The sequence below is a fragment of the Mirounga leonina genome, unplaced genomic scaffold, assembly GCF_011800145.1.
Source record: "Mirounga leonina isolate KUSES-001 unplaced genomic scaffold, KU_Mleo_1.0 Mir_174, whole genome shotgun sequence".
NCBI classification, from domain to species: Eukaryota; Metazoa; Chordata; class Mammalia; order Carnivora; family Phocidae; genus Mirounga; species Mirounga leonina.
In genome coordinates, this window is record NW_023270451.1 from 61,871,854 (window position 1) to 61,897,010 (window position 25,157).

Sequence of the window (25,157 nt, forward strand, 5' to 3'; positions counted from 1 at the left end):
CTACGAACTTAATTTCTTTTTAGATTTCTTTTTCAATTTTTTCCAGCTTTCTTAAGACATAATCAACACAGAACATTCTGTAAGTTTAGGTGTACAATATGTTGACTTGATACATCTATAAATTGCAAAATGATAACCAGTATAGTATTAGCTACCACCTCCATCCCATCACATAGTTACCATTTCTCTTTTTGTGGCAAGAACATTTAAGATCTACTCTCTAATCAACATGCAAGTATACGATACAGTTATTACTGGCTATAATCACCATGCTACATTAGAGATCCCCAAACTTGTTAATCTTGTAACTGGGAGTTTAGACCCTTTGAGCAAAGTCTCCCTCTTACCTTCCTCCCAACCCCTGCTAACCACCATTTTACTGTTTATCTGAGTTTTTCCTTTTTAGATTTCACATATAACTGATACCATACACTATTTCAAACTTCCCTTTAAATGACCTTAAATATATACTCGGTGACTATTATGGCGTTTAAAAGTTGATCCTGCTGTTGTATACACATGCATATAAAGTCCTGGAGAATATATATAAACTTATCTTGGTGGTTAGGCTAGGAGATTCGGGGGCAGGGAACACAAGAGGGATGGTGGTGGTGAGGAGTTTAATTTCTCTAGAATAGAAATGTATTGGGTGTAATAAACAAAATAAGGTCAATTACTAAGCCTTTTATAATTTATCAGTTCAAGGAAGCCAGAATCTTATGATCAAATCTAAACTTTAATGCAGTAGATCTCAACCTGGCCATCTACACTTAGAGCTTTTTAAAAAGCACTAACATCTGATCCCAGTCTAGGGAATTACAGTTCAGATCATCGACAGTATTGTGGGCAGCCACTTCCCGATTTGGCTAATAAGTATGCGGTGTCACAAATATTTGTCAGCTGTATGACTATAAATAGTCACTGGGTTTTTAAAAAGTTCCATACTATTTTAGATAATTGAGAATTTCCTGTAAGTCCAGAACTGAAACTGGAAACAGAAAGGTAAAGCTGAAAAATAATATGTAAATGTTTAAAAAGAGGAAAATGACCAAGTAAATGAAGGCTCATTAACACTATAAAACACTCAAAATATTACATGCCACTGAAGTCATAAAAGCAATGGGAGTAACATGGAGAAAGTCTAATGCATGAAATAAAGCAAAAAATCAAGCCTTATCTATATGAAACATATTCATGGATAAGGACAAAGACTTGAAGGAAAAAAAAAAAAGACCATTTAGTAAATTAGAGTGCTGGGACTACTGGGCTCATTCTTTTAATTTCCTTAATTATGGCATAAAAGTAAGGGAAACATCAATTCTAGAGATCATCTGGTCCAAAGCTCTCACTTTTGTAAACAAAATTAAAGCCCAGAGAGTGATTAGCAGCATAAACACTAGATATTCTCAACTTCACTTTGCCCTGAACAAACACATATCATCAGACTCAGGTATTAAGATATTTACAGAAAAACATTGTTCAAATCAGGAATTCTGGTATGCCTAACTTATGGTAACAAGATACAGGGAAGACAGTGGGATCAGAATAGGGGTAATATAACAGAGCTCATTCATATATGCTGGGTACTCTTATCAAGTACTTTTGCATGTATTACTGATTTAATCATCATTCCTGTTTCAAAGAGAAAGAAACTGGGAACTGAGAGGTTTACTGATTTGATTTATTTCAAGTCATAATTAATAACTGGCAGAGATCGTTTTCAAAGTCCTATTTCACTCTAGCACCCAAACTCCTATTGCATTGCAAAATGGGAAATGTCTGAGGTCCTCTGACCACATGCATAAAAACTGCTAGTCCTGCTCAGGGCAGGAAGCCAGGATAGGGAGCTTTCAGAACAACCCTTCTGACTGGAGAGGATTCAAGACTGAAGACAAGGAGTCCACAAGGACCAGGATGCTGCTAAAGTAGTCCAGGTAAAAAGGCATAGCAGCTGGAACAAAGGTAATGACTGTGGGTTTGAAACAAGTAGACCAGTTCAGAACAACTAAGGAAGCAACACTGATGGGACTTGAGAATGGACCAGATGGAGGGATGATGGAAAGGCAGCAGTCAAGTTTGCCTCTTGGACATTTGGCTTTAGAAGCCTTCATTTATTTTATTTTATTTTTTTTAAAGATTTTATTTATTTATTTGAGAGAGAGAGAAAGCATGAGGTGGGGAGGGTCAGAGGGAGAAGCAGACTCCTCGCTGAGCAAGGAGCCAGATGCGGGACTCGATCCCGGGACTCCAGGATCATGACCTGAGCCGAAGGCAGTAGCTTAACAACTGAGCCACCCAGGCGCCCTAGAAGCCTTCATTTATTCATTCACATGAACCAATGAACAAAAACACCATGTCTGCACTCAGAGGCTCATAATCTAGTGAGGAGATTGGGGTAAGGAATGGATTCGTTGCTGAACCTGCCAATTTTAGATACTTGGAGACGATCCAAGTGGGAAAGTCTCAAAGCCACCCTAAATGAGATCTGGGATGAAGATATAAATGGGAAAGTTAACAAAGGTTGACCAGAGAGGCCTCTGGATTTAAAATCAGAGAGCTGATTAGAGAATTTAGAGACATCAATAATCAACTAATGCTCAAAGAGGAGTGTGGCTGAGCAAAGGGAGGTAGAAGAAAAGCCAGGGATGAGCCTATAAAATGGTCAAGCTAGTTTGCTTGTCAAACTTAAGAGATTAAAAAAAAAAAAAAAAGGTAAATGCTATTTAATTCAAAAAATGTTACTGGGATAGGATCTGGGGAAAACCAGTTTTTTAATCATTAGACTTTTAAATACTAACATCACCTCCATTTACTCTGTGTAAGAATAAAGAGAAAAGAGGCTAAAGGTTTAAAAAAAAAAAACAAATAGGGGAGCCTGGGTGGCTCAGTCAGTTAAGCATCCAAATCTTGGTTTCAGCTCAGGTCACGCACCATCTCAGGGTCGTGGGATTGAGCCCCCTGTCAGACTCTGCACTCAGCTCAGAGTCCACTTGAGATTCTCTCCCTCTGTATCTCCCCTGCTTGAATGCACACACGCTCTCTCAATAAATAAGTAAAAATTTTAAACAACAACAAACAAGTCTTGGAAAGACTTTTCTTCCCAGACCAGATGAAAACTAATTTTTATCTAATATTTATCAAAACCAAAAGCCCTCTACTGAGCCTGCAGTTCTGAGAATTTTAACACCTGAAAGCCAGACAGGTAAATTTTCACAAATAAAATGGGATGTTCTCCACATGTAGAGTATGGGCACAGCAGGCCAGCAAAAATCCCTCCGTCCCTGCAACTTGTATTCTTCCAACTACCCTAACAGCTTTAATTCTTAGTTTCTTCCAATACATACAGCTTTTCACTTTAAGGAATAATAATAAACATTTTTCATTTGGTTTGCATTTTTTTGAAGTTTTATTTAAAATTTTTTATTTTAGGGTCACCTGGGTGGCTCAGTCATTAGGCGTCTGCCTTCAGCTCAGGTCATGATCTCAGGGTCCTGGGATCGAGCCCCGCCCACATTGGGCTCCCTGCTCTGTGGGAGGCCTGCTTCTCCCTCTCCCACTCCCCTGCTTGTGTTCCCTCTCTCTATGTGTCTCTATCTGGCAAATAAATAAATAAAATCTTTAAAATAAATAAATAAATAAAAATAAAATTTTTTATTTTAAGAAAATAAACAGCCAGGCACCATTTTTAACTGTGGAATAAAAATCATGAATTATTGAAGATTAAATTGCATCAAGATAAACTGAGCTTTTGTACAGTTTAGATATAAAATATCTCTGGAAAGCTAAAGAAGCTCACTGACTGCTGAATCTTTTACATTAACTGAATTTAATTTTCAAATTACTAGTTGTTTTTATGGCTTATATGATGACTGAAGAATTCTTAAAAAATAATTTAAAATGACTGAAAAACAATGTCTCCAATATCTATGAAATAAGTAACATATCAAATAGAATTAGAACACTTACTTTCTTCAAGAAAAAGGTTAATAGCTTAATCATTATTATCTACTCTTATCAGATGAGCTGATAAAATGAATTCACTTGGAATTTTTTTTTCAGATTTGGGTTTCATCAATGAATGCCATCCAATAAGTCAAGCTACAGAAATCAGAACTATTTCATACTTTAGTTTTTAATAATGTCAAGTAATTTAGGTATATACTATTTCAATGGTTTAAATCTGAGGGTAAAAATAAATCAACTCAATAGAACAGTAAGTACTGCAGTTATATATCCAAAAATAATTTGGAATGTGTTTAGTACATTCACTAGTTTTAAGTATCCATGCTGAAAACTAACACTGTGTTAAAATGCAATCATAACTAAACTCACAGATTGTATCCATGCTGATATCCTGGTTGTGACACTGTAGATAGTTTTCTAAGATGTTACCAATATGAGAAACTGTGTAAAGGGTATGCAGGATCTCTATGTATTACTTCCCACAAATGCATGTGCATCTACCTACAATTATCTCAAAAAGTTGTGTGAAAAGCTTGTTTTTAAAAAATCACAATGTATTTTAGTAATTTCAAATAATTGTGAGCAAAATTTTCATTCCATTCTAGAACTAGTTCATTTTATTTTTCTATAATAGTACTATACAATAACCTGAATCTAAATTTATAGAACTATCAAGTAAGCTATTATATCAACACATAGAAAAAAAAAGGAAAAATTCACCACCAATACAACTGTAGTTCACCTCATGGGATCCACTAGTATACTGATTATAGAAACAATTCTAATGTTGAGTTAAACTTATCACCCTTTGGTAAACTGAGTTAAATGCTAAGCAAATGGCAAAGACAACCCTATCTTCATCTTTGCCCAATTATTCTGTGATGAGAATTAAAATATAACAAATTAAATTTTCACCAATTCAATAAATTGGAATCCAGTAAGGTTTTGTGGATACAGTGTAAGACTTCAGTTATGATAACAAAATAAGCCATCTGTCCTAAGAATGTGTAAATCAAATACCTAAAACACACACAATAAAACCTTGCGGATCCCCAACATTAGGGAAAATCAAAATGAAAATTAAGAGACAACTATTCTAGTTAAAATAGCTCAGCGTCTTTTCATAGCTGACTACCAGTGGCTTTTCAATTAATATAGCCTTAAATGAGTCCCACTTTGGAAATACTCTTCCTCCCCATGTAAAAATCCTAATCCTCAACCACCTACATCCATTTTCCATCCAATCAGCATGTACTGTCTACATGTACGGCCCAGCGCTAGAGCCGGGTGAAGCACCAAGGTGTTACTGCCCTTAAGATTCATTCTCTAATAAGGGGAAACAGACACGTGGAAAATAAAAGACATTATACAATGTAAGGCAGAATAAAATGAGTGCCAAATTGAGATATAAGTACTATGCTTTAGGAACAAACAGTTCAAAAAAGAAGCTACACATTCTAATAGGAAAAGGGGGAGGTTCAAATATAATTTCTCTCAAGAAGGGCATTTATGCAGTTCTGAAAAATGAGAAGGATTAACGGAGGAAGGGGGGCTGAGAAAGATGTGCAGTGTGAGGAATCGGCATGAGCAAGGCTGGGGTGTGGGTCTACAGATGCTGTGCAGACCGGCACAGCGAGTGCAAGGCACGGGGTAAGGAGGGGAGGGGCAGAGGCGGCTTGAGGGTGTGAGCGTGCCATCCTAAGTAGGGACTCTGATTTTACTCTCTAGTTGTCAGAAGTACCAAAGGTTCATGAGTGTTAAGAGAACTGCTCTGGCAGCGATGAAACACAGATACCAAGGACGAGAAACAGACATGGAGCATCCCTGCGATGTTTACACAGACGGTCCAGACTAGAGATGAAGAGCCAAACTAGGGTGAGCACGGCTGTGGATTCGCCCAAACTTCTTCTCTCTGAAAATACTGGGCCTGTTTCCAAAGTAGTTTTTTTATGTGTACCAATGGTCCCATTGCCTTCCTTCTTTCAAGGACCCTCTTTTTCTTGTTTGTTCAGTCTCATCCCATTGACGTGTAATTCCCTGAATCTTTGCCCAAAGCTATAGACAAGCGAGTCTCTACAGTACTTCAAAAAAGAAAAAAACTGGTGCCTGAGTGGCTCAGTCGTTAAGTGTCTGCCTTTGGCTCAGGTCATGATCCCAGGGTCCTGGGATTGAGCCCCACGTCGGGCTCCCTGCTCGGCAGGAGGCCTGCTTCTCCCTCTCCCACTCCCCCTGCTTGTGTTCCCTCCCTCGCTGTGTCTCTCTCTGTCAAATAAATAAATAAAATCTTAAAAAACAAAACAAAACAAAACATTCAACTTGCTTCTGCCACAATCTTCTTCCCTTACCATCAACCTTTCTTAGGTGACCTGGCCATACACATTGTTTTCCCAGTGACCCTGAACAAGTCCTCAAAGCCTTCAGTGTTTTTTGGCCCCATTATTCAACCACAACCAGCTATGCTCTCAAAGGACACCAGGTAGGCCTCTTCGTAGTAACAGAAGTAGGTAGAAGATACCACTGTACTTTGTAATGACTACTCTATACTGAATCCTAGTGTGTGTGTGTGTGTGTGTATTTTTTTTAAGGGGCGGGCAGAGGGAGTGGGAGAGAGAGACTCCCAAGCAGGTACCATGCCCAGTGCGGAGCCTGACAGGAGGCTGGATCTCACGACCCTGAGATCATGACCTGAGCCAAAATCAAGAGTTGGACGCTTGATCGATGGAGCCACCCAGGTGCACCCCTGGATACTTCATTTTAAAATGGGTATTGAAAAACAGATGGTTCAGGAAGAAAACAGCCAGTACACTGAGAGGAATGGTTCAGAGTGGGGGGAATTCCATAACTGGAGAAGATGAAAACTTACAAAAAAAGATGGCCTGAAGGAGTATGACTGCAGTTTAACCATTTGAGAGCTCATTGGTGTGGAAGGGAACTCCAGCAGACAGAAGATCAGTGCACTGATACTACTGGGGAGTATAAAAGACAGAATTCAGTGCAATATAAAAAGTACTTTTAAGTAGTTTTTGCAAGAAAAGTGACCTGAAAATGTTTATACAGAAACTGATGATTACACATCAGAATTGTCTAAAGCCTCGATACTCAGTATGTGGGTCTGTGAGTAGAAACCTCAGCATCACCTGGGAGCTTGTTAGAAATGCAGACTCTAAGGCCCCATCCCAGACACTGAATCCGAGTCTGTATGCCAAGATCCCGGGGAGATTCCTTTGATATTAAAGCTGGAGGACCACTGGTTTAAGGGAGTCTTGAAACTAGATGTGAGAAGAAGTGAATGAGGTCTTGGGATCCGTTCCAAATACTAATTTATGGAAAACAAAACTCCCTATTCCAGAGATCTCAAAGTTGTTCCAACAGATTTCTCTCTCATGGGTCAAAATACTGTTTCTAGGTTTCATATTCTCACTTTTCATGCATAATTTTTTAATACCTTAACGCTTCAACCAAAGCTTATTCAAACATTCCAAAAGTTAACTTATTTTACTAACTTAAGAATTTTGTTAAAAAACTGAGTTAAAGTAGCTTACAATGGTATGTTTACAATATAGCATTAAATAAATTGGCAAAGAGAAAAATGATGCAGAAGGAAATAAGGGTAGGAAAGCAAGATGGATCTCTGTGGCTGGTATTTAAAATGCATTATCATGACTCCACTTACTAACTGAGGGCTAGATTTGGTTCCAAGTTTTTAGCAGCTGACTCGAATAGCATGTGGTATCTTCCAGAATATTCATTTAGAATGCCATGAATGAAATAGACCCCATTAAATCTATTCCAAATGTTGAAGATTCATGCTTTATACGGAATTAATTTTAAGACTTCCTATTGTGTATTTTAGAATATTCTAATGGATCACACTTACTGACATATTTACATTTTCTTTTCTAGACAGACTAAACAGCAGAGTGACTTGATGCTGATAATTGGTAAAAATTTATAGACAACCAATCAAAAACAAGATTTAAGAAAGGGGAAAAAAATGGAACTTACCAAATAGATTTCCTAAACTTGCATCCATTTTTATTTCAAATACTTGAGAAATAACATAAAATGTCAGTAAAAATACTGCCACAGCTACCACCAACTTTGCAGCACCTAGAAAGGGGCAGAAATAATTCGGCATGAGCTCCTGAGACCACAGAACTTTTACGAATGCATTTTCGTGAAAAATTTAAGTTTATAAAAAAATTTCTTAAAACTAAGAAATTTTATCTATTGGATCTTAATTTTACCTGAGTTACAACAAAAACTGCACCCACCATCCATCAAGATAAGGGATTTTCCTGATCAAAGAATTATCAGACTGGCCAGTAACCCAAACACAGGACTGCTTGACTCATCTGCCTAGTTTTCTCATGAAAAAACAAAAACAAAACCAACAACAAAAAACCGAAACTACACAAAAGTATCATGGCAAATGGAACACCATCACCAAGTATGTGGGATGACGCATTCCTAACCCTGTCCAAATACAAAGGGCAACACTATACAGGGATAATACAAAAACGCGGGACCTTGTGGAGATACTACGGCAACACCATGACGCTAAGTAAGGAACTCTCAAGTGACATATAACAGGTTTACTGTCCTATCACCAACCATCCTGTCTCTTAGAGCTACACAAGCACTCCTGCTATGGCGAACAACAAAGTGTTCATCCTTACACTTATCCTCCTGGAATCCTAGAGGACTTAATCTAGCACCTATCGCACATGCTTCATAATGCGGTTACATGATAAGCTCCATCAAGACACGCTTGTAGACTTTCATACCTTTCTACCTTTAACCATTTCTGGGTGCCTCACAGAGTTAGCGCTACCAGCTACTAGCTAACTAACTGCTTAACAGGAATCGAAGACTTGTCTTTTTTCTCCATAGCTAGGCAAATCTAGGAAAGAAAAAAAAAAAAGTGCAAGACAGGAAAGGAAATGGAAAATGACAAGGAAGAAATATCCTCCCCTCTCCCCTAGGATCTCAGAGCATCTCATTAGGTTTCTCAGGAACGATACTAATATTTGCCTGTACCATCTCCATTCCCCTCTTACCAAAAGTTTAATTTATATTGATCTAAAAGAGGTAGATGGATGAGCAGGCCTCTCTCCACCCTTAAGGAAACAAAAGCCCAGAGGTCAGGCAAATGCGCCCGATTACAAATAACATCGCAGCAGCAGAAGGCCCAGAATCCAGGGATCCTGACGGGGCCCAGTGCTTGGTACAGTACTCCGTTCTAGCACCAAATTACCACATTCTCCTAAAACACTACCAAAACTCAACTCAGTGGGTAAGGAAGAGTAAAAAAGGAACTATGTGTTCGCTCTAATTTCCTAAACCTCAAGAACTAGGACTACATCCTTCAAGGAGCGGGAAGAGAATGAACTGATGCTCTCAAAGGGCCAGTGATGCTGAGAAGTGCTGGTTTCACAGAGCTCCTCACTTCTATTTAGAAACACTCTACAAACACAGAAATGAGATGGCAGTGAGGTAGCCTCACTAACCTAATCAATCTCCGCACTTCCTGTGTCCAACCTTCTCCCCTCTAAAAATCACTTCTTATTTTCAAAAGCAACTACAAGTTGCCTACATGTTTAGTGCCTAAGAGCAAAATTCCAATAGGCTTTGAGCTCTTGCCCCCAAGGATCTAGCAGAGTGCCCGGACATAGTCATTCCTCTCAGCAAGTGTTTGCTAAATAGATGAATGGTAAGAGGTGACACATTCCTTCTTGATCACTTAAGACCAAGGGCTGGAAGACTGTATATCACATGACAGCCTTAACCACTCATTTTCTAGCAATCATGAGCATGTGCAACCAGAGATAACTTTTCCCTGTCCCTTAGAACAGATATATGAAACCTTTACTGTTTAAGATTAAAATATTAAAATGAATAAAATATCAAGGTTATAATACATGAAAGTTCTAGACTAAACTCAATTAGAGTTACATCTGAGCCTACACTAAACAAACTGCATACGTCATATACGTCATATATGCGCATACGTACATATATACATTTGTGTATACAATACACACACACCATTTACTGAGTGCCTTCTATAGAGCTAAATGCTTTACAAGCATAATCGCATTAGCACAGCTTTCCAATGTATTATTTTCATATTACAGAAAAGAAATCAAGGCTGAAAATCTTTTGATCACTTGCCTAAGGTCACATAACTAGTTACTGGCAGAAGTGAGTCTTCAACCAAGACCTATTCACTGGCACTGGACCATCAGAGGAACTACGAGGAAATAAAAGCTCTAAGGCAGAGAAAAGTTCGAGATGGAGAAATGAACTGGTAATAGAATAAACACATGTCCCCAGAAAGGAGCAGGCAGGTGAATACTAGAACAGCCTCCATAATGTTAGAGCTCTAGAACTTCCGTTACAGAGGGGTCTCCTCCAGAGCTAGTCACCATTCAACTCTGGACATAAAGGGGCCGGACCATACCACACCATAGTGCCCATTCTTTTTTTGGGGGGGGGGGGGTTAAAATTTTAATCCTTTCAACAACTTTACAAGGTTTTTACTTTTTAATTTTTTTTATTAACATATAATGTATTATTTGTTTCAGGGGTACAGATCTGTGATTCATCAGTCTTACACAATTCACAATGCTCACCATAGTACATATCCTCCCCAATGTCCATCACCCAGCCACCCCATCCCTCCCACCCCCCTCCACTCCAGCAACCCTCAGTTTGTTTCCTGAAATTAAGAGTCTCTTATGGTTTGTCTCCCTCGCTGATTTCGTCGTTTCATTTTTCCCTCCCTTCCCCTATGATCCTCTGCCTTGTTTCTCAAATTCGTCCTATCAGTGAGATCATATGATACTTGTCTTTCTCTGATTGACTTATTTCGCTTAGCATAATACCCTCTAGTTCCATCCAGGTCATTACAAATGGCAAGATTTCACTTTTTGATGGCTGCATAATATTCCATTGTGTAGAGATATATATATATATATATACACACCACACCTTTATCCATTCATCTGTTGATGGACATCTAGGCTCTTTCCATAGTTTGGCTATTGTCACAGTCCCCATTCTTAACTTTCCATGAGACTCTCTCTTCCTTCTAGCCATGGACTGCACTAATCTGAGTGTGTCCCTATTTTTACTTGGCTTGCTGGTGAGATGATAATTACAAGAAAGGCTATCTCGATTTTGAGAAATTACAAGTTACCTTCTATGTTGGAAACACATATAGTAGAAATTTCTATGTAAAGTGTGCGTTTCCTCTAGGGTCTTGGCTGTGCTGAAGGAGGGGTGGCGCTGGGAGAAAACACTTTCACAATCAAGGCAGGAAGAGGTCATCAGCCTCTCCCATTATTTATGCAACTTTTTATAATGTTTAAAGACAGTTCCCTTGGGCGCCTGGGTGGCTCAGTTGGTTAAGCGACTGCCTTCAGCTCAGGTCATGATCCCAGGGTCCTGGGATCAAGTCCCACATCGGGCTCCCTGCTCGGCGGGAAGCCTGCTTCTCCCTCTCCCACTCCCCCTGCTTGTGTTCCCTCTCTCGCTGTGTCTCTCTCTGTCAAATAAATAAATAAAATCTTTAAAAAAAAAAAAAAAGACAGTTCCCTTAATACTATGAACATCAAGCTGTGTTTTGCAATTTCCTCAATATGCTTATCTTAGACATAACCTCACTTATGCATATTGAACTCGAACCAGCAAATATTCACTTAAGCAAACATACATTTTACCGAATTGTTCACATACACCAGTTTCCAGGTAAGTACATATATAGCAAAGACGTAACTTCTTCTAAATTTTATGACTTATTTTTCTCAAAAAGCAAGAACTTATTAGCAAAAACAAAAATCAGTCTCCTTATTAGGTTATCAAAATTGTTACTTATATGGGCATTTTATTCTATTAGGCAAATAAGCTTAATGTGTAAGAACATAAACATTAAAGCCGTAACTTAAAAAAATTTCGTATAATTTCCACAAAAGTTTGTCCAATTTGTGATTTACTGACTACATAAAAAAGTAGGCGAAGTAGTGATTTAGTCTGTTTTATATATATATATATATATATATATATATATATATATCAGCTTTGTTCTTAATATAGAAAAAGATTATTTACTCTCTCTTTTAGCCATTTAAATAAACAAGTTATGTGAAAAGTAAAACTATTTCTACTGAATTAAGTATCTTACCTGCTACCCTCATGTTTCGTTTTTCAGTCTATGGCACTTTTCATTAAACAACCTCCTAAAATCAAAAGAAAAGGCAAACATCATTAGGTCTAGAATGAGCATTCCTGCCTAGATTGAGTTTGACTTGAAGTATATATAATAAACTAATTAGACAAACGTCATAGCATTTGTGTGTGTTTCCCTCCTAGGAAATTACTCAAGATTGGTGAAATTTTAAAAAGAAAATGAAAAAGCAAGTAAATGAGTTTCACAGGAAATTCATGCACAGGTTTAACTAGACAGCTGCCTCAGTCTACTCCACCTACGGTATAGGAAAGGAATTCAAAATAAAATTTTGATTAATGAATCTGAGACCTTTGTTTTAGATTGTCCTTGATATTGATGTTTCAATGCTGATGTCTGATCTAGTGATTCACAGAATGTTTTAAATAAAAATAGCAGCACACCCCTGAAGGACACAGAAAGGAAGTGAACCATCCAGTTTGTTCATTCACCAGTAAGAAATAGGCCACGGTGGGGGTGGTGAGCATCCAAGAACCAGTGTTCTTAGGAGAGCTCCCTTTCTTCTGCCCAATTTCCCCTGAAGAAAATATCAACATTTAAACTAATAGCAAATGGAACATTATTGATTTCTTTTCCTCTGTTATCTGAACACCTTGCACATAATACGAAAAGCCACTGTTATCAATCTATTTAAGCTAACTAGTTATCCACAGGCTAGGGAAATACTAAAAGGAAACAACAGATACTAAAGTATCCACAAGCCATCACATAAAAGCAAAAAAAAAAAATCCTTGGCTTTTCAAATGAAATCCCTGACTGGTTTTAAATCCTCTTTTGACTTCCAGCAAAATGGAACACTACGCTCACAACACTCACAGACCTTTCCTCCCAGTTAATATTCCAAAATAACTTCGCTCTTATCCGAATGTGGCCTAGAAAATTTCTTTGGAAGTGGGTAAGCAGTTGGGCAGACGCATGCTGTTCTTTTTCACTACTTCCATTCCCTGCTGAGGACCCCTGCACCAGTGAAGTCACCGCCTCACAAAACCACCCCCTACTGGCGCAGTCCCATAGGCCTGCTTCTACACTCACACTAGCAGGACTGCAATAAGCGACTGCAAATGTCTAGCAGAATTCATGTTTTCCATTAAATTTCTGAGAGAACATTTCATAAAATCTCTAAAATCTCATAAAATCTCAGCCTAACACATTTTTAGTTTGCTTACGACAAATTAATGACGCAAGAGTGCAGATCAGCATAAGGAAAAAGTATCAAATATATTTGAGAGCAAATCAAGGAACGTGTTTACAGTATGCTAATTCCAAGTCATCCCTAACTTGTCTTCTTAGGATGACATTTAAAAAACAAAGAAAATCATTACATATAATCATCTCAAGGAGAAAAAAAGCAGAAATTTAATGGAATATACCCGGCACAAACCTCAGGCTGAACCTCCAAAAATCAAGCAGGGATAAAACAGCTTCACAGAAAATTAACACAACAGTAAAAAAGTAAAAAGTCCTGGGCTAGAAATTCACAGCTCTTTAATCCAGAAGCAACAGGTGGAATAATCTACAGTTTTTCTGATACATTCATTAAAAAGGTAGAAATATAGAAATTGGAGCTATTTACCAAAACTAGAATACTAGTGGTAGGAAGTGCACTTTTAGGATAGACTAGAAAGGAACAAAACCAACAGAACAGACAGCCCAGAAATGGACCCTCAACTCTATGGTCAACTAATCTTCGACAAAGCAGGAAAGAATGTCCAATGGAAAAAAGTCTCTTCAACAAATGGTGTTGGGAAAATTGGACAACCACATGCAGAAGAATGAAACTGGACCATTTCTTTACACCACACACAAAAATAGACTCAAAATGGATGAAAGACCTCAATGTGAGACAGGAATCCATCAAAATCCTTGAGGAGAACAGAGGCAGCAACCTCTTTGACCTCAGCCACAGCAACTTCTTCTTAGAAACATTGCCAAAGGCAAGGGAAGCAAGGGCAAAATGAACTATTGGGACTTCATCAAGATAAAAAGCTTTTGCACAGCAAACGGAACAGTCCACAAAACCAAAAGACAACCGACAGAATGGGAGAAGATGTTTGCAAATGACATACCAGATAAAGGGCTAGTATCCAAAATCTATAAAGCACTTATCAAACTCAACACCCAAAGAACAAATGATCCAACCAAGAAATGGGCAAAAGACATGAACAGACATTTTTCCAAAGAAGACATCAAAATGGCCAACAGACACACATGAAAAAGTGCTCAACATCGCTCCGCATCAGGGAAATCCAAATCAAAACCTCAATGGGATACCACTTCACACCAGTCAGAATGGCTAAAATTAACAAGTCCGGAAACGACAGATGTTGTTGAGGATGTGGAGAAAGGGGAACCCTCCTCCACTGTTGGTGGGAATGCAAGCTGGTGCAGCCACTCTGGAAAACAGTATGGATGTTCCTCAAAAAGTTGAAAATAGAGCTACCCTATGACCCAGCAATTGCACTACTGGGTATTTACCATAAAGATACAAATGTAGTGATCCGAAGGGGCACAGGCACCCCAATGTATATAGCAGCAATGTCCACAATAGCCAAACTATGGAAAGAGCCAAGATGTCCATCAACAGATGAATGGATAAAGAAGATGTGGTGTATATACACAATGGAATATTATGCAGCCATCAAAAAAAAAAAAAAAACACAACAAAATGTTGTCATTTGCAATGATGTGGATGGAACTAGAGGGTATTATGCTAAGCGAAATAAGTCGATCAGAGAAAGACAAGTATCATATGATCTCAGTGATATGAGGAATTCTTAATCTCAGGAAACAAACTGAGGGTTGCTGGAGTGGTGGGGGGTGGGAGGGATGGGGTGGCTGGGTGATAGACGCTGGGGAGGGTATGTGCTATGGTGAGCGCTGTAAATTGTTAAGACTGATGAACCACAGACCTGTACCCCTGAAACAAATAATACTTTATATGTTAAAAAAAAAAAAAAAAGATAGTAGGAAGGGAAAAACGAAGGCGGGGGGATCAGAGTGGGAGACAAACCATGAGAGACTATGGACTCTGAGTAACAAACTGAGGGTTTTAGAGGGAAGGGCGGGGGTGGAGGGATGGGATAGCCCGGTGATGGGTATTAAGGAGGGCACGTATTGCATGGAGCACTGGGTGTTATACGCAAACAATGAATCATGGAACACTACACCAAAAACTAATGATGTAATGTATGGTGACTAACATAATAAAATAAAATTTAAAAAAAGGAACAAAACCAAAAACCTCTGATAGTACCTTTGCTCCCCAAGAATGTAGTCTAAGTTAAAACAAGTTTCAATGTTTTAAATAAATGCTCAAACCCAATCAGGCTGCTAATGTGTAGAAGCGCACAATCATCTGAGAGTCTGCTGCAAGGAGGGCCACCACGATGCCCCTGGGCCACGGAACAGTAAGTATGTGACCTAGACTGCAGAAGAGAGCCCACATTAGGATCTCAGACTGACATCCTGAATTTCTTTGAATACCTTGTCATTTAAACATTTTCTTTAACCCAGCTACCTACTTTGCTCTAATTTGGTCAAGTTTTTTTTTAAAATCAGGCCTGAATCAACAGGCCTCAACCTAGAATTAATCAATTTGAGAACAACAGATAAAACCAGAGGTCAAGTGATACTTTCATTCTCTCCTTGAGAAGTAGACTTGAGTTACAACACGTGCACGACAAGAACACCATTCTACATCAACTAAATAAGCCATAAAAACAATTATTTACCAGAGGGGAAGGTCTTGTCAATTAAAATAAACTAGGTAATGCACTCAGCAGTGCTTTTTGTACACACTCTTATTTTATGTAATCTTCCCAGCAGCCCCCTAGGTGTAGTGCATGTTTTGATGGCAATAGAAATGAAGTCAAAGGGTTTGTCTCAAGTCATACAAAGGGTAAGAAGCTGATAGTACAAATACACTTCCCTCTCACCTCAGCAGCTCACTGACATACTCTAATAGAAGCAACTTGCTGACCAAATTCCATGCCAATCAATGTGGGTTTTGTAAATTGCTCGGGAATTTGTTAACCTCTGCTGCCAACTAGCCACTCCAGAGATTTGAGAGTTCGTCAAAATGATTAAGCACACGTATTAAAACACCCCTCCAAGACAGAAAGGATAGAAGAAAATGAAGCATACAAAAACACCCACTGATGGATTCAGTATTAACAAGCCACAATCAACTAAACCGGAAGAAAGTACTATAAATCCTTCTCTGCAAATATAAAGAAACCATCACTTAATTCAATCCAACTTTAATTCGGTGCTGGTCAAATGGCAATGTCACATGCATCAACGGAGTGAAGTTCGGATGACTGTAATACTCATGCAAAGGACGCAGAGAAACAAAGGTCAGTGCAAGCAGATAGATTTCAGTACATTTAGGCCCTGTGATGGCTACATTTCATGTGTCAACTTGACTGGGCCATGGAATACCCAGATATCTGCTTAACTGTTATTACGGGATCATCTCTGAGGGCGTTTCTGGATGAGCCTAACATCTGAGTAAAGCAGGTGGCTCTCCCCAACAAAAATCCGCCTCATCCAAGTGGAGGCCTGAACAGAACCAAAAAAAACTGAGTAAGGGAGAATTCGCTCTCCCTGCCCACACAGTCTTCTGCCTGGAACCTCATCTTCAGCTGCCTTGGAATCAGGACTGAAACTCACACACGGGCTCTGCCGTTTCGCGGCTGGAGGAAGACTCACTGGCTCCCCCAGCCGCCTGGGGCTTCTCAGCCTCCACAACCACAGCAGCCAATTCCTCATGATTACCGATCAGTCTCTCAGGTCTCTTATCTCCTCTCAGTGCAGTATCTCTAGAGAACCCAGCCTAGTAACAGGCTTCCTCAGAATCAGAACGTGAGAGATTACATTTTCAGTCCTAGAGCAGTTAAAGAGGGAAATGAGCGAACACTGAAAACAAAACGACTCTACACCTAATGGTCATGAGGGTGAGTGACTCTCCTGTAGGTTACAAACAGAAGTATGGCGTTAAAAACAATTCGCGAAAAATACCCACACTTACGCAAACAAAACAGAGCAAATGTTGGCAAACTTTTTTGTAAAAGGGCCAGACGGTAAATATTTTAGGTTTTGTTGCCCATACATACAGTCCCCATGGCAACTACTCTGCTTGGCAGTTGTACCTGGAAAGCAGCCATAGACATCCGTAAACAAATGGGCCCAGCTGTGTTACAATAAAGCTTTATTTATGAACACTGAAATTCGAATTTCATAAAGTCTTCATGATACCAAATAACACTTTTCTTTTGACTTTTTTCCCAATCACTTAAAAACATAAAAATCTACCTTGGCTCATGAGCCACAGTGACCCATGGGTTGTTATTTGACAACCTGAGACAGAGAAATCAAAAGTAAAATTTAAACTAAAAAAAAAAAAAACTTTTAAAATAGACCATGCTCTAATATTTCAACATTTCTTGCAGGGTTATTTGCAGGACATAAGTTCCACCAGGCTTCTATTGGTCCTCTCAGAAGTACTACTACAGATGTAAGACAGATGAAACAACCCTAAATTTTGCGTTCTGTATGCGTTCATCATACAGTTTCTTACTCCCCTGGTCTCCACGGGAAGAAGCAGATACTCCATGAGGAACAACATAATGGATCCTCTTGAAAAAGAAGGAAAAAAAAATCCTTCCCTTCCTATAAATGAAGCAATTCGTCTATAGCAAAAACAGGTATAATCTAGACTTTGGAATGTTTTCCAAAGCAATCTGAGCAGGTATAAAGAAATGGATAAAAATTAATGTTATTACAACCCATTTCATTAACTGTAAAATTATGTTGGTGAAGAAAACTGACACTACTGTTTTCTTTACATAGGTATTTAAAAGTGATTATTTTTGTGATAGGCTTAAAGGGGGTGGGTGTGTATCCGATGTTTGATCAACTTTTAAAATTGCAAATATTAAGCTTTCAAAAATCTTTACTTAAAAAAAAAAAACCCAACAACTATCACTATAGTAGCTGCAGACTGCTATCAAGTACCCTGTCTCACCGCACACTCACCCTTGCCAGGCTGGATACATTTTTGAAATAACAAAATGAAGAGGGGTGAGAAGACTGCATTCATTTGAAAGCACCAGAACATTTAAAAACTGATCATGACATCTGAGCTGCTCTCATTGTGTTATGAATATTGTGAATTTAATAGAATTTGGTGTTATTAAAACTAAATGCTTAACAGAAAAAAATCCGATTACTAACTTCAGAAAGTATTTCAGTACCAGTAGGCCACTCTGATTCTCAATCCTAGAAAATGCATCTATTTAAAAGAGTCTACCACTTCAACATACACACGTTACACACCTTTTAAAAACTGGGTAGGTTTAACCTGGTAATAATTAAAGGAAAAAAAATTTTTTTTCTTTGAGAGAAAGAGAGAGTGCATGCAAGCAGGGGTGGGGGTGAGGGGCAGAGGGAGAGAATCTTAAGCAGGCTCCAAGCTCAGTGCAGAGCCCAATACAGGGCTCGATCTCACAACCCTGAGATCATGACCTGACCGGAAATCAAGAGTCAGACGCTTAACCGACCTGGCCACCTAGGCACCCCAATTTTTTAAATGACTACCTAACAATTAGAAAAGTATCCCAGGTTTTTAAAGGACCAAACTAACCTTCTTTTGACTAGAAGAAAAAAGGAGCAAAAAATCCACACACTCCTGGGAATGGGGAGAGGAGATCTGTATGGATTCTATAATGTCAAGAATAACCATTTTTTTCAAATGATCACTGAGGAAAAACATGAATGTAACTACTCCTTCTGCAAAGCAGCTTTCAAAAAGGTGAGACTGTAAAGCAACAGACCAAAACTTAAATAATGGCTCAAGAGTACCAATGAATAAGTCTTTCAGAAAAGAATTTTAATTTCCTATTGAAAACGTTGGGAAGAGAGGGATATAATCTATGCCTAGATTTTTTACTATTTGAACTACCATCAAATGGCTTTTCTTATTTTGTAATGCATCATATTCAAAATACATTAAAAAGAGGATTAGTAGCTAATTATGGCTAAAAAACAAACAGAATTAAAAACATACTATGAAAAAGCACAGATGAGCAAGAAAGTGTTTCTAACTCCCCTCCAGAATGCTAACCAATGCTTAATATGAAGCATACTGGGATTGTTCTGGGTGAATTTTGCTTTCCTCCACAGTCCACCATAAATACCTACACCTTGTTTTTAGTTGGTTCTCCAGGCAGGGAATGGAGAGAGCAACTCTTTGAAAACTTCTACCTGATCTACAGCAGCTAGATAAAATGCCTTTCTTCTAACAATGAAATATGACAAAGTATAACTGTAACAATCAACCTGTCTCTCCATGTACAAAAGCGAAGGTGCCCTGCTAAGTAAAATCATGCCCGTGCCTCTCCTAGAACAACCTCACCCCAAAGACTCAACGGAGGGAGAAGTAACCACACCTGGCAGACCACCCACACCACATCCTAAGAGCAAATGTATTTCAACATGATTCATCTCAATGTTAAGGATTCCCTAGTCCAACTCCTTCAACCAATGTGAATTAGCTAGAGATCTAAAGTTCTTACCTCTTCAGAAATTTGAGGTATCAGATTTCGGAAATATTTCAGTTGATCAACAAGCTTTTTTTTTTTTTAATCTTTTTTATTTATTTATTTATTTATTTATTTATTTATTTATTTATTTATTTATTTATTTATTTATTCGAGACAGAGAGAATGAGAGAGAGAGAGCACATGAGAGGGGGGAGGGTCAGAGAGAGAAGCAGGCTCCCCGCTGAGCAGGGAGCCCGATGCGGGACTCGATCCAAGGACTCCAGGATCATGACCTGAGCCGAAGGCAGTCGCTTAACCAACTGAGCCACCCAGGCGCCCCGATCAACAAGCTTTTTAACCACATTTTCTGTAAACACTTCATGTGATTAAAAACTAAATGGACATGTGTTCTGCTTCCCCTCCCAAATCTAACAGGGCTAACCAACCTCTTCCTGACAAAAATATTTCATTTTCTAAGATGATACCACTGAAGGAAGCACCATAAGTAGGTGGGGTTGCTCTTTGCTGAATTCTCATTAGTGGAGAAAGGTTTGTTGGAACCCACGGGCATTCTGTCATTCAGTCCTGATATGCCACAAAGGCCCTTCTTGAGTTGGCAGCCAGAGTTCAGGTTTATTCAGAGACACACTGCTGTTTACCCTGATTATTACCACTATATCCTGTAACTACTCAAGATCGGACAGTAGATGGCTGGTATACATGCATAGTATCACCTCCTGGCATCAAGAGGGACTCTCTAAAAGAAAAAGGGTGATAAGAAAGATAGAAATCAAATGATCAAGCCACACATGATGTCAATGTGACATTACATTAATATCTCAGTAATTACAAAATGGAAATCACTAAAGTACAAAGAAACTAGAAATAAGACTTCTGAACTGAACTATCAACACATAAATGACTGGAAATGGATAGGATGAAAATGATATGGGGCCAAACTGGAGTGCATTACAGCCTTCCATCCAGCTACCTTGCATTTTAAAACAAGTCATCAGTATAATCTTCATTACAAATAAATGTCAGGTAAGGACCCCTTACATTAAATCATATTGTAAACAAATACTTTACATGGTAAAAGATCTGAAGAAATGCTACACTGTAATTCTTGTATCTCATAGCTTCCATGACTCATAATAATCATTTACCTTAAGAGCGGCCTGTGGTTCCTGGAGCACCTGAGATGATTTTATTGATTGTAAGGTATACACTACTTCCCTCATTCTTTTTTTTTTTTTTTTAAAGATTTTATTTATTCATTTGAGACACAGAGATAGAGAGCATGAGCAGGGGAAGAGGCAGAGGCAGAGGGAAAAGCAGGCTCCCCGCTGAGCCAGGAGCCCGATGTGGGGCTCGATCCCAGGACCCTGGGATCATGACCTGAGCCGAAGGCAGACGCTTAACCATCTGAGCCACCCAGGTGCCCCTACTTCCCTCATTCTAACATGTCCATTATAACATGTCTTAAACTAGGATGAGGTTTACAATCACATTTTCCCCCATGGTAGTATATAAAATAATGGTGTACCTTACAAATATCTTAGATTCAATGAAACAGCGTATCTGGTTCTTTGAAGCCCTAACTACAATGTAACCCACAGCACAGACACCACAATTATTGGTGGGCTTTTTAAAATGCAAATTCCTGAACCCAGAATCCCTAGGAGGATTAAAACTCCTGCATGTTTAATGAGCTCCCCAGGTGGTTCTCACTCTCACTCAGATCTGAGAACTTCAGATCTACAGTACAGCAATCCAAACACACAGAGAAGTTTCGAGATGGAGGGGGGGGGCTGGTGAGACACATCAAGGCCAAAAAAGCCCAAAGTAAAACTTATAAAACAAGAATTTCATTATTTCCTTAACAATGAATGGAAATCAGCCTGACTCTGGGCCAGATCTCCTGTTGGGGTGAGGAGGGAAAAGCAGGCAGTGAATAAATCTGGAGACAAGTACTGAGGAACAGAGCAGAGAGAACTCTTGTTTGCAATGGTTACAACAGTATTAGATTCAAAATTACCCAAATGTTTTCTTGTAGTTTTTCCTCACCCACCAAAGCAGAATTTCGCTTAAAAAGTTATAATCCAGTGGAAGAAATCAAATGGTGATCAGATTTCTGTAACTGGGAGCACCAACATGCCAAAAACAGAAAATGACAGTTCAGCCTGCTCCTTCCGAGTTCTACAACTGCGGGTTAAACAGCTGTAATGTAAACCACTTAATCCCACACTGTACCATCCAGGAAAAGAGAGATGGGCTGACAAAAATACCTATCACTGAGAACAAGGGCAAAAATAAAACTAAATACATTTAACATTCTTAAAGCTGAAAGGTGCAAGACCCAAGAACCAACAAATTTTGACCCCAGGTCTCACAAAAATCCAGCTAGCTCAGAGCTTCGGATAGTAACATACGTTTGTTCGGTACTTAGTTCACAAGGATTCCTGTCCTTGGGATCACGTATCTGGCTTTTAAGCAATAGTTCTGCATTTAGTTGATTCATGAATGGCATTAACCAAATTATTTAATTCCATGCAAGGCCTTATTTTCTTAATTTGGGGAGACTGAGCAAGATTCCTAAGATATTTAAACTTTAAGAGGTTTTGTGACTTTTATTCAGCTCCTAAAATACAGTCAGCTGACTTTCAGAGGGGGAAATTAAGTGTTCCCGTTCTTCTAAGTTTCCACTGCTTACCCCACTGGTATTTTCATTCTCTTTTTCATTGGCCTCCTCCATTTGATTGAAGCTGTTCTAAGATGACTTACATTTCCCTTATTTCTAATCCAATTAATTTTTCATCTACTCTTTATGATTTTTCCAGTTTTACTCTGGTGAGTTTTTTTCTGATTTCTTTCTTTAGGAAATTAAATTCATTTAACATAAAATTTACTATGTTAAAGTGTACAACTCCGTGGCATTTAATACCTTCACAGTGGTGTGCAGGCATCACCTCTGTTCAGTTCTAAAACACTTTATCATTCCAGAAGGAAACCTCATACCCATTAAACAGTTACTCCCCATCCCCTTTTCCCTTGAGCCCCTGGCAACCATTAGTCTGCTTTCTGTCCCTGTGGATTTACCTGTTCTGGATATTTTATATAGATGGAGTCCTATAAGATGGGATCTCTTATGTCTCAGTTCTTTGACTCAGCATGATGTTTTAGAGTTCATCCGTAGGACAGCATGTAAGAATACTTCATTGACTTTATGACTAAATGATATTCCATGTATGGATGCATTCCACATTTTGTTTAGTCATCCACTGATGGCCCCTGGTGAGTTTTTGTGTGCTAGGGAGAAAAAGTTGCAGGGACATATGTGGTAAAAAAAAAAAAAAAAAAAGACTGATGACCCAAAACCGAGACTACCACTTTTTGCCATTCAACAATCTCTTAACCCTTTGTCCCTCTCTCCAATTACCTTCCCTCATTAATGTATCTTCATTAATTATGAAAGATTAATTACCAATGCTTAAGGTAGCAATCCAAATTTTGTAACTGTAATAAAATATCTATTAAGTTTATTTTGAAAGCCACTTTAACCCAGGGGTGCTCAGTCTTATTCTGATTCCCTTTTGAAACAAAAGTCCCCTCCCATGGGGATTTTGGAGGATGGAGGCCTGTGGCCTATGGCCTCTTTAAAAAGCCTCAATTGTGTTTGATTTTAAGAGATCCCCTGGTTGAGAATCACTGCATCAGACTCTTTATTTTTCACTATCAAGAAACGCTAGTCTTCAGCGAGCTGAGAAAACATTACATGGAATTTGTGAAACAAAGCTTCTAACACCTGTATAAAATGGGGGGCCGGGTGGTAACTTCAGTAAACAGCTAAAGAACTCGAGACTGGCAGCCTTTAGAAAGAGGTACAATTAATGATATGACCCAAACTGATGCCGATTCTGCCAATTTCTTGTTGAAGAGCATAAACTAGTTATTTTCTAAGTTAAAATGGAGATCTCTTTGTACTCCATAATGCACGCACGGTATGAATATCAGCAACGTTTCCAAAAACTTGGTAAATCTGAGTGCATACCACTAACCCCACAAGGTAGTCAAGGGTCCAAGGGGTCTGGCATCTACTGTCACCGTCAACCTTTACTTAACCTCTAGAAGAGTTCACATTTTCAACTGTAAAAATCAGAAAGACAGATAAAAGGACTTACTCTTCGGCTTGTGAGCAATAAATGTGCATATGAAAGCATACAGCACAGTGCCCAGCAAGCAATCTAAAATCACCTAGTATATCTTGTATCTATATATTTCTGACTAAAGAAAATGATAACAAAAGGTTCTGTCGATTAGACAGCAGCTTTCTATTACATGAAACTTAAAAAAAGTAGGGTGGGGGAGATGATGATGAAACACAGCTGGTAGATCTCAACCTCAAATCATCAATTTGTCATTATATTATTTAGATCTAGGGTCACTAACCATGGTACACCGTAGAGAATTTTGAGGACGGGGAAGAAAATGGGGAAGAAAAAGAAGGAAGGAACAGCACGTTCATCAATGGCACCCAATATCGGTGAGCTGGATGAATTTTAAAACTGAGAAGTACCTCCAGTTTAGGAGACGCTGAAACTTTACAAGTGAGCCAAGACGGCCCTCCACAGAGCACAAATGCAACATCCAGTTCCACCCTCGCCTCTTCAGAGCCCTGGGCCCGGGTTTCCGACGGCGAGCCGCGGCCCCAGCGAGGCACGCACCCAGGTGCAGCCCCGGCTGGGGCGCCGAGCCGAGCGCCAGGTGCAGGCGCCGCCCCGCCCTCCGCGCACCCGGGCAGGGAGCCGCCGAGCCGGGGACGCGCCGCCGCCGCGGCGGCCCGAACGCCCGCCAACCGTGCTCCGGCGGCCCGTCCGGCCCGCGCTCGCCCCCCGCCCCTCCCCCGCACGAAGCGCCACGACCTCCGCGGCGCGCCCCGGGGCCCGCCCCCAGCCGGCGGGGGCCGCGGGGGCGGAGGCTGAAGGTGAAGGTGCGTGCCCGACTCCCCCTAGACGCCCACCATCCCTCCCCGCCCTCCGCCGGGGTTCCCTCCGCCTCCTCGGCCGTCTCACCGGCCTCGCGCCTGCCTCCGGCCTCTCAGCGGTCAGTCCTGCCGGCGGCCGACGGCACCCACTGCCGCCGCCGCCTCCCGCTCCCTCCTCCGCTTCCTCCCGGGCTCCTCCGGCTTCCCCTCACCCCTCAAAGCGGCCAGGAGGAAGCCAACTCACTCGCCGCTGGGCCTCCTCCCCGCTTCCCCGCCGCGACCAATGGGCCCCCGCCGCCGGGAGCCGCGCCCGCCCCCTGGCGGTGGAGGACCGAGCGGGCGCCCGGCCGGCGGGCGGGAAGGGCCGGCGAGCGGAGGGAGAGGTGGGCCGGCGGCCCCGCCCGGCGCGGAGCTATCTGGA

At 40.0% G+C, this 25,157-nt stretch overlaps 1 protein-coding gene across 3 annotated transcripts in view; it reads right to left on the reverse strand.

Moving 5' to 3' along the window:
- Window positions 1-24,954, reverse strand: part of FAM3C (FAM3 metabolism regulating signaling molecule C) — a 52,303-nt gene extending 27,349 nt beyond the window's left edge. The window contains exons 1-3 of one of the 3 annotated variants that reach the window (XM_035021002.1): window positions 24,825-24,954; window positions 12,149-12,203; window positions 7,969-8,073 (exon numbers count right to left, since the gene is read on the reverse strand). In XM_035021002.1, coding sequence (XP_034876893.1) covers window positions 7,969-8,073; window positions 12,149-12,161 — 118 coding nt within the window. In that variant the 5' untranslated portion in view covers window positions 12,162-12,203; window positions 24,825-24,954. Of the gene's footprint in view, window positions 1-7,968; window positions 8,074-12,148; window positions 12,204-20,337; window positions 20,722-22,851; window positions 23,037-24,824 lie in introns of those variants that run through there. The other 2 variants (XM_035021004.1, XM_035021003.1) reach the window with 2 other exon arrangements.
- Between the last annotated feature and the right edge of the window lie 203 nt (window positions 24,955-25,157).